Genomic DNA, 9,708 nt, shown 5'->3' on the forward strand with positions numbered 1-9,708 from the left:
TCCTCATTCTCTAAAAAATTATTTTTTGCCAAACTCATTTTTAATCACATTCTTCCAATAAAATAATTTTACACATAAACTTAATTTTTATTTTTTATTTTTACATACACTCTTTAAAAAATCGTTATTATAAAATTTATTTTCACAAAAAATGGGCTCAAACACACTTTTGAGAATTCTCCTTATTTAACGAAGTAATATTGATTAATTAGGAAAATGAGTTGATTATCGTGCAATTAAGTAATCAAGATTAAGAATTTGATTATACACACACGAGATAGTGAGACACGTGACAATACAGCAAAAGAAGGAAGATTTTGGTAGAAAAATTTTGCATATATTTTAGTGTGATTAAGCCAAATGAACAGGCTCTGAGTTTCAATCCCTTATTGACAACGTCTTGTATCTTTTTTAAATTTTAATGAGAATTCGCAAGTGTCTGTCTCCTTAAAAATTTGTCATTAAGCCTATTTGACCGATTTTGAAGATCGGAGGGAGAGAGGCGAGAGAGAGAACTACAAAAATGGTACATGTGTGATTTGGATTAATATTCTAATTTTGTGTGGAAAAAAGTGGTGACGTAAATGAAAATTTTTATCCAGTATTTTTTTTTTAAAAAAATTATTAAAGCTCATGTTTGGTTCTTTTTTAAAATTCATTTTCAATCACATATTTTACAGGATCCACAATTTTTATCATTTTTTTCGCCATACATTTTATCATACTTCTATCAAAATCTAATAAAATATTATTTTTAGCTAAACCAAACAAGATCAAAGTCTCTTCTTCCTTGGTTGTATGTGGTTTGTTGAACAACGTTTAATTATTTCGTGTCTTTTTTATTCATTTTGTGTTTTTTACTTTTGTGGATTAATTTTTTTCCAACAGTGGTATCAAAGCTCGATGTTCAAAATTTGGGATTGCAAAGCTCGATGTTCAAAATTTGGGATTGCTATGAAGATGATGACAAAATTCAAATATGAGTTGGAGCATTTTGAAGGGAAGAATAATTTTAAAATTTGGCAAGTACCATTGAAAATATTCTCGTACAACGTAGACTTTATGAGATTTGAGAAGGTAAGAGTCCAAAAAGGGTGAAAGCTACAAGAGTTAGAAGCGATGGCAATCAATACCATTAGATTGTCTCTTGCTCGCGAGTTAAAGTATAGGGTTTTAAATGAGATATCTCCTTCTAAGTTATGAAAATTAGAAGATTTGTATGTCTAAACTACTGAAAAATAGGTTATAATTGAAGAAGTAATTATGTAAGTTGAAGATTGATGAGGATTCTTATGCAGCGGAATCTATATAAATTTAAACAAGTGTGTGACTGAGTTACTGATTGTTGATGTTAAGATTGAGGATATAAGGCGAGAAGTACGTGTTTGGCTCTCATTTTATAAAATTCATTTTTTATCAATATTTTATAAAATTGACAATTTTTATCATCTTTTTTACCCAACAATTTATCATTCTTTTATGACAATCCGCTAAAAATTTTATTTTTAGCATTCTTCCGTGGTTGTATGTGGTTTGTCGAACCACATTTAATTATTACTTTTCTTTCCAATTCGTTTAGTGTTTTATATTTTTCGTTTAGTGTTTATATTTTCGTTGGTTCTACGAAATTATTATTATTATTATTATTATTATTTCAATAGTGGTATCAGAGCTCAATGTTCAAATTTTTGGGATTGCTGGGAAGACAATGACAAGTTTCAAATTTCAGTTGGAGCATTTCGAAGGGAAGAATAATTTTAATATTTGGCAAGTCACACTGAAGATATTCTCATGTAACATGGACTTCACGAGATTTTGCAAGTTAATTGTTTAAAAGGTAATAACAAGTTTTTGCAATTTTCTCTAGCCCAAGTTGCTCTTTCAACTTAACCTTCGCCTTCTTTCACAGCTTTTCCTTCGCCTTCTTTTCTAGCTCCACCTCTTCTTTTGATTTTATAGCTTCCATTTCCATCTTTATAATCACACCATCGTTAGAAATTGCTATCAAGCCGTTCCCCACTATATGTTTAGCATGTTCCTTATTTGATACCCTACGATTCTTGGGATCTGATAATTGCAAATGTGAAAGCACCCTTACAGGTTACAATTTCATGACAAAGAGAGGAAAAAGAGATTAAAAATTTATCTGATCTTCCAAACAATGGCTGCAGCTACATCATCCTCGTACATGTAATAATCGACGACGAGAAAGTTGGTTGGGGTGATGATAGTAGGTTGTATGGAGAGTAATTGTACTTTCCATAAAAGCGAAGCCTAATTGCCGGGCCCAAAAATGATTGGTCCACAATGCCCAGTGATCCCAAACAATAGGGGACATCTGTGATAATTCGCCAAAAATGAGTTAACTTGAAAAATTAGTGTTCGTATTTTTTAAGCCGATGTTTAATCCCATTGTTTAGAAACTTATTCTTCTCAAAACTCCACACATTCTTTTAATAAAATGATTTTATATGTCAACTCAAATTTTTTTCATGTTTTTTAACCATACATTCTCCAAACAATCACTATTACAAAATATATTCTTCCAGAAAATGGGACTCAAACCAACTATGTATGTTTTCCTTCATTGACTGATTCATCCAATGGAAAGTATTGGTAATAAGTAAAAGTTTCAATTTATATTGACAGGAGAAACTGACTAGCTTGTTTTGTAAAATGATATTTTTAATTACATTTATTGATTTAACAATATTACTATCTACAAATGATATCTAGCCCGCGTTTGGTTTAGAGAAAAATCAGATTTATTATTTATTTTTTTGGGATAAAAGTTAATAAAATATAGTTAAAAAGCTGATAAAATTTATGGATATCATAAAACATATAATTAAAATTGATTTTAAGAAAAAATGAATTTAAAAAAAAAATGGGGTCAAAGAGGTACTAATTGAGCTTTAATAAAAAAATATATATATAAGACTATGCTTGATTGGTTCAAATTCCATGGAAAATGAAATTTTAATTCCACTTTCTTCCAATTTTGTTTGTTTGATAGGTTTTAAATTTCATGGAATTTGATTTCTTGGAACTTGAAATTTTCTTGGTTTTGAATTCCATGAAATTTGGTTTCTTGAAACAAATTCTAAGAAATATTGTACAAAAATATTTCATTTTAATTGTCAATTTTCATATAAAACAAAGTCAAACGAGCAACAAAAGATATATGATTTTCTAGATTTTTTTATTTTTTTGTTAGTAATGGAAACAAATTTCATTCTCAATATCAGTAAAATCTATTCCTTTAATTGACAATTTTCATATAAAACAAAGTCAAATGAACAAAAAAAAAAAAAAAAACACTCTTATTTTAATATTTTCCATTTGAAAAATTATAACAATCGAACACAATAATTTACAATTCTCAGGAAAACAATTTCTAAACAATTCAATTCCCTAAAATTCATTTTCAATTCAATTCAATTCCTTCTTTGCAATCAAACGAACCCTAATATCAATAAATTACGAACCAAATGGACCAAACTTATTTGTTCTCCAATTTACCAAAATATAAAGTTTAATATAATACTAGCTTTGGCCCGTGCAATGCACAGACTCTATTATTTTTAAGGCAATGTTAGTGTCGAATGTTTAGGATTAAAGAGAGAGATGTGCATTGAATGTGGTCAGCAAAATAAACTCAATTTGACGAAATAAATTTACACATGATTTCACCCATAAGATACAATTACGAAGCATCCAAAGAGTGACGAAATAAAGAAAACTTCAACAAGATCCATAGAGAAATTATCTTTCGAACTGGTCATGTAAAAAATAAAACAAAGAACAAAGATAACTTTAGATAAGTTTGGAAAGAATAATTTTTCATTAGTATACAATCATCCTCTGTTGCATATATTTGTTCATCCCATGCTTTCTGATCTTTGTCCTACAGAAAATATGAATAGATTAATCAGCCAAAGCAGAATATACTATATTTGTGCAAGTACAATGAGGATTAAAATAAAAAGTGCATACTCTTCTTTTCCTTCTTCTTTGCTGAAATTCAATAGACCAAAAAATCACTGGTCTGAGAACTAACAAATATTGTCACATGACACTTATGTATGAATGATTCTTAAACACTAATTTCCAAAACATAACTTCTTTAATGTCTATAAAGTTATGAATAATCGAATAGCAAACTTGTTATGGAAAAAAAAGTAACACCCCAATTCAATTTGGTATATACAGGATCGATAATTAGCAGAAATGAGCCTTGCTCCCGTCAGCATAAAGGAAAAGAACAACAAAAAGAATCTCTCTAACAAAATCAACATAAAAGGCCTATATTGTCTCCTCTTTAGTTTCTAGCTCAATACATCGCATCCTCTACATAAAAAGGTCAATATGAATTGCTAGAAACTACTTACTCATTTGGCTTCAACACCGCAATATCCCCACCTGGTAATGCATATGAGTCTCCAGGTATAGCCATTAGCATAGACTTGAGATTGCAGTGGGAGGTTTCACTATTTCTAAGTCATAATTTGGATCTCCATTGGTTGGGCATTATTGTATCAAATGCACTATATAAAAGTATTTTATCAAGTATGCATTTTAGTAGTGCATTTGTTTCATCTAGAACTTTTATTTACTTGAATGTTAAAAAATAAAAAAAAATACCAAACTATATTTGCAGGTTCGCTGACATACCAAGCACCTTGCATCTGTGAAATTTGTATCCCACGGGCAATGTTTTTCACTCGAATCCACCTCTACCTGGAGAAACAAAATGCGACTTTCAGTTTTTTACAGCATACTTGTAGAAAACAAAACTAATGAACAAACAAAAGCATTAATAGACCATAACAACAAAGAAAATTCTGATCCTCCAATCCACAAGTTCCTATCTAGCCTTGACAAGATATCCCATTAGTATCAACTTTCATTATATAACAACAAAGAAAATCAACATAATTTTAGCCACAAAAAAAAAAAAAACCAACAAATTTTTTTTTATTTTAACAAGTACTTTACCTGTCTACCAACTTCAGCAGACAGCTCTAGTCTTAGTGAACTAACAATGGGGACAATAATGTATGTGCTAGAAATATGTCTTGGCAGTCAGATAGCTATTTTTAAGGAAATTAAAAGAAACATCGCTTCAAAAGTAATTGACAAGGGCCAAAAGGGTACCAAAATTACCATGGACGTATATCACTTCCATTGACTCTCAAAATGTTTTATCTCAGAGCTAACCCCATGTTAAGGTACAGCAATCACGCCTGGGAGTAAGAGTTTAGTAAAAAAAATGATTATTGTATACTTTCTGCAGAAAATCCATGACCACGAACAGATTATAAATCAGGTGAAGAAAACACTTTTATGGACACAATACCTGGTAAAGTTGGATGTATAGTTTTGGCAAGATATTTAGTTCAAGAGGAAACTCATATTTGAAATAAATCTAGTGAAAAGAGTTGGCAAGAAGAAGACAACGTGTAACAATTACCTGAGATTCTAACATCTCTTATGAATAGTAGCCATCAAAATAATCATCTAGAATACTCATTAAAGTCCTACAAGGAAAACATAACCAACTGGGCATAAAGAGGAAAAAATAAGAGCAACCTACAATTTCCAGTAGCACCCATAGAAGAAGACTTTGGTCGAATGCAAAATGAAGCGCTTGATTCTGTGACTGCCACGCAGAACCAGGTGAAGGTATTGTCAACTTTGATTGACAAAATGAGTCGGAAGCTGGATATGTACAAGCAGTCCACTGCAGGGTCGAGTGAAGGTACTGCTGCAGTTGTTGCAGCTCCTAGAATCAAATATACTAAGCCAAAAATGTTTGAGGGAAAACGAGATGCGAAGGATGCGAAAAATTTCTTGTGGCAAATGGAAGTTCATTACGAGGGGGTGAATATCCTAGAAGAAGGGATGAAAGTTCAAACAGCAACTATGTACCTTTCAGATACAGCTGCGTTATGGTGGAGACACAAGCACGCTGAAGTTGCATCCAAGGTTGATACCTGGGACAAGTTTAAGAAAGGGCTGAAAAGGCAGTTTTATCCTGAAAATGTTGTATAAGAGGCCCATAAGAAGCTGCGGGAATTGAAGCACAAGAGCACCATTCGTGAATACATCAAGGAATTCACGACCCTCATGCTCCAGATTCCTAGTGTGCCTGATGATGTGTTATTGTTCTATTTCTTGGATGGTTGTGCAAATTGGGTAAGACAGGAACTGCAGTGTCGGGGAGTTAAGACAGTGGACGAAGCCATTGTTGTGGCGGAGTCATTAACCGAATTCTAGAAAAATGCTGAAACGCAGGCAAAGCCAACCAAACCTGCCAAGGGAATTTTGGCAAAGGCAGGAATGAGGGGAAAAAGGATAAGCTGCCGGGCAGGCCTGCTTGGAAACCGAATTATAAGGCTGATTACAAACCCGTTGGCAACAAACAATGTCCTTGGCGGAAAGAGTATGATGAAAAGAAGAAAGGAAAGGTTGCACCACGGGAGTGTTTTGTTTGTAAGGGGCCGCATTTCATGCGAGATTGCCCCAAACTCATGTCTCCCGTTGTTTAATGCTCTTAATGCTAAGACCGTTCTGGGTTTGAACAGGGAGAAAGGGCTGATGTATGTGCAGGCCCAAATGAATGGGAAGCAGGTGCAGGCTCTCGTAGATACGGGGGCCACGCATAACTTTAATACGGAGGGTGAAGCTCGTAGACTGGGACTTAATGTCCAGCATGGGGGCGGAATGTTGAAAACTGTGAATGCGGCAACCAAGCCTCTGGTCAGTCTAGTTCGGGGAGCAAAACTAAGCTAGGGTTCTTGAAGGGGACCCATTGACTTGTCCGTTGCATCAATGGATGACTTCAAGCTGGTATTGGGACTTGACTTCTTGCGAAAGGTAAACGCTATACCTTTACCTTCGTTTGGTTCTGTTTGTATTCTTGAAAAAGGTTCCTCTTGTTTGATTCCCACAATTTCCGTGAGTACGGAGGCCAGCCAACTTTTTGCCATGCAGCTGGCTAAGGATTTGAAAAGGGGCGAGCCAACATTTATTACTCAGTTGGCAGCCGAGTCCGAAACTATTATTGATGATGCAGTTTTACCTACTAAGATCAGAAATGTTTTGGAGGAAAATCGGGACTTAATAACACCTGAATTGCCCAAAAAATTACCACCCCGAAGGGGGGTGGATCATCGGATTGAGCTGGAACAAGGTGCTAAACCTCCAACAATGTCTCCATATTGAATGGCTCCCCCGAATTTGGAGGAACTCCGAAAACAGTTGGCGGAATTGGTTAAAACTGGAAGGATCAGACACTTAAAGGCCCCTTATGGCGCCCCGGTTCTATTCCAAAAGAAAGCAGACGGCTCCTTGCGAATGTGTGTTGACTACCGGGCGCTAAATAAGGTAAAAGAATAAATATCCCATTCCTTTAATTGCCGATTTGTTTGATAGACTTGGCAGTGCGAAGATCTATATAAAGGTGGATTTGCAAAAGGGATATTACCAAGTCCGAATAGCAGAGGGTGATGAGCCAAAAACTGCTTGCATCAGTTGGTATGGGTCATTTGAGTGGCTTGTCATGCCTTTCGGCCTGACCAATGCTCCAGCCACGTTTTGCAATTTGATGAACCAGATTTTTCAGCCGTTAGAGATAGTCTACCCCAATGACATTGTCATCTACAGCAATTCGTTGGATGAACATGTCGAACACTTGGGAATCATTTTCAAAGTACTGTGGAAGAATGAGTTGTTTATAAAGAAGGAGAAGTGCTCATTCGCCAAAGAGGAAGTAAATTTTTTTAGTCATGTAATCGGGTTTGGCCGGTTGCCAATGGATGAGGCAAAAATAAAGACCATAAATGATTGGGAACTGCCAACTAAGGTGACGGAGTTGCGGTTTTTCTTGGGCCTTGTGAATTATTATCGGAAGTTCATCTAGGGCTACTCATCTCGAGCAGCCCCTTTGACGGATCTTTTGAGAAAGAATCAAAGGTGGGATTGGTCGATTAAGTGTCAAAGGGCCTTCGATAACCTGAAGGTAGCCATTACGGCAGAACCTGTTCTGGTGTTGCCAAATTTTAACAAGTATTTTGAGGTACAAACTGATGCTTCAGATTTTGCTATCGGGGGTGTGTTGATGCAGGATGGTCATCCAATTGCATTTGAAAGCCTAAAACTAAATGAGAGAGCATCGTTATACGATGCAGGAAAAGGAAATGACCGGAATTATTCACTGCTTGCGGGTATGGCACCACTACTTGCTTGGTTCTCGTTTTGTAACTAAAACAGATAATGTGGCAACGAGTTATTTTCAGACCCAAAAGAAGCTAAGTCCGAAACAGGTATGGTGGCAAGACTTCTTAGCTGAATCTGATTTTGTGTTGGAGTATAAGCCGGGAAAGGCCAATGTGGTGGCCGATGCCCTCAGCCAAAAAGCAGAACTTTCGGCCATTAGCCAAGTGACCGAAACATTGTTGGGATTAATCAAAGAAGGTCTGGAACATGACCCGGTTGCAAAGGACTTTATGCAGGCTGCTCGAGAGGGTAAAACTCGAAAATTCTGTGTGGAAAATGGGCTGCTTTACTCCACTGGACAACGGGTATTTGTTCCCAACTGGAACCATTTGAGACAGGATATTATTCGGGAATGCCATGAGACAAAATGGGCTGGACATCCGGGGATTGATCAAACCGTGGCCCTGATCGAAAGAGCATACTATTGGCCTCATACGTAGGATCAGGTGGATACTTATGTGAGAACGTGTCTTGTGTGACAGTAAGACAAGGTAGAAAACAGGCTGTCGGCAAGTCTACTTGATCCTCTTCCAATCCCTGAGCAGCCATGGGATATGTTAACCATGGATTTTAGCAGTGCGTTGCCGAAATCAGATGGGTTTGGCTCTGTTATTGTTCGTGTTGACCGGTCCTCGAAATATACAACCTTCATTCCAGCACCAAAAGATTGCACAGCTGAAGAGACAGCAAGGCTGTTCTTCAAAAATATTGTTTAAGTATTGGGAACTGCCTCGAAACATAGTAAGTGACCGTGATCCTCGTTTCATGAGGAAGTTGTGGACAAAATTATTTGAACTCTTGGGAACAGATCTGCATTTTTCCAGCAGCTTTCACCCGAAAACAGACGGACAGACAGAACGAGTGAATTCGCTGTTGGAATGTTACCTCAGGCACTTCGTTAGTGCCAACCAGCAAGATTGGGCAAAGTTGTTGGCTATAGCCCAGTTTTCATATAATCTGCAAAAGAGTGAATCGACTGGCCAGAGCCCCTTTGAATAAGCAACGGGCCGACAACCACTCACGCCCCATTCATTATCTTCGGTTGGTGACTTAGGCTGAAGTTTGGGGGCCACAAAAATGGCTAAAGTCTTGGGGAAAACATGCTGATGTGGCTCGAGCTTGTTTGGAAAAGACTTGGAAGTGAATGAAAAAGTGGGCAGATGTTATGAGGACATCACCTATTTTGGGCTTCTACTTGGATGTATTTATTTTATGTTTTATTAGTTGAATTGGGCTAGCCCAAGGCCCTTTTATGCTTTAGGTTTGGTCTTTTTGTCCTATATAAATGAATGTGTAATGTAATTGGAAGGAGATGATGAAGATGATGAATTGAATGAAAATAAGCTTTGCATTCTCGTGCCTTCCCCTCTTGTTCTCTTCTTCTCTGGTCTAATCCCCCAATTCTCTCCCTTCCTCCCCCCCCCCCCC

General features: G+C 36.2%; 1 protein-coding gene across 17 annotated transcripts in view; it reads right to left on the bottom strand.

Moving 5' to 3' along the window:
* LOC111394475 overlaps positions 1-9,708 on the bottom strand; it is a 35,330-nt gene that overhangs the window by 20,790 nt on the left and 4,832 nt on the right. For 5 of the 17 annotated variants that reach the window (XR_002702591.1, XM_023020315.1, XM_023020319.1 and 2 more), the window contains 2 exons: positions 4,675-4,740; positions 3,734-3,907 (listed from right to left, as the gene is read on the bottom strand). The exons of 1 other annotated variant lie outside the window; for it this stretch is intronic. Coding sequence is in view for 6 of the 16 variants with exons in the window: in XM_023020315.1 (XP_022876083.1) it covers positions 3,782-3,907; positions 4,675-4,740 (192 nt within the window). In the remaining 10 variants the exon portion in view is untranslated. Of the gene's footprint in view, positions 1-3,733; positions 3,908-4,674; positions 4,741-4,998; positions 5,094-5,157; positions 5,247-9,708 lie in introns of those variants that run through there. 11 more of the 17 variants (XR_002702609.1, XR_002702597.1, XR_002702590.1 and 8 more) reach the window with 7 other exon arrangements.

The sequence above is a fragment of the Olea europaea genome, chromosome 5, assembly GCF_002742605.1.
Source record: "Olea europaea var. sylvestris chromosome 5, O_europaea_v1, whole genome shotgun sequence".
Classification (NCBI taxonomy): Eukaryota; Viridiplantae; Streptophyta; class Magnoliopsida; order Lamiales; family Oleaceae; genus Olea; species Olea europaea.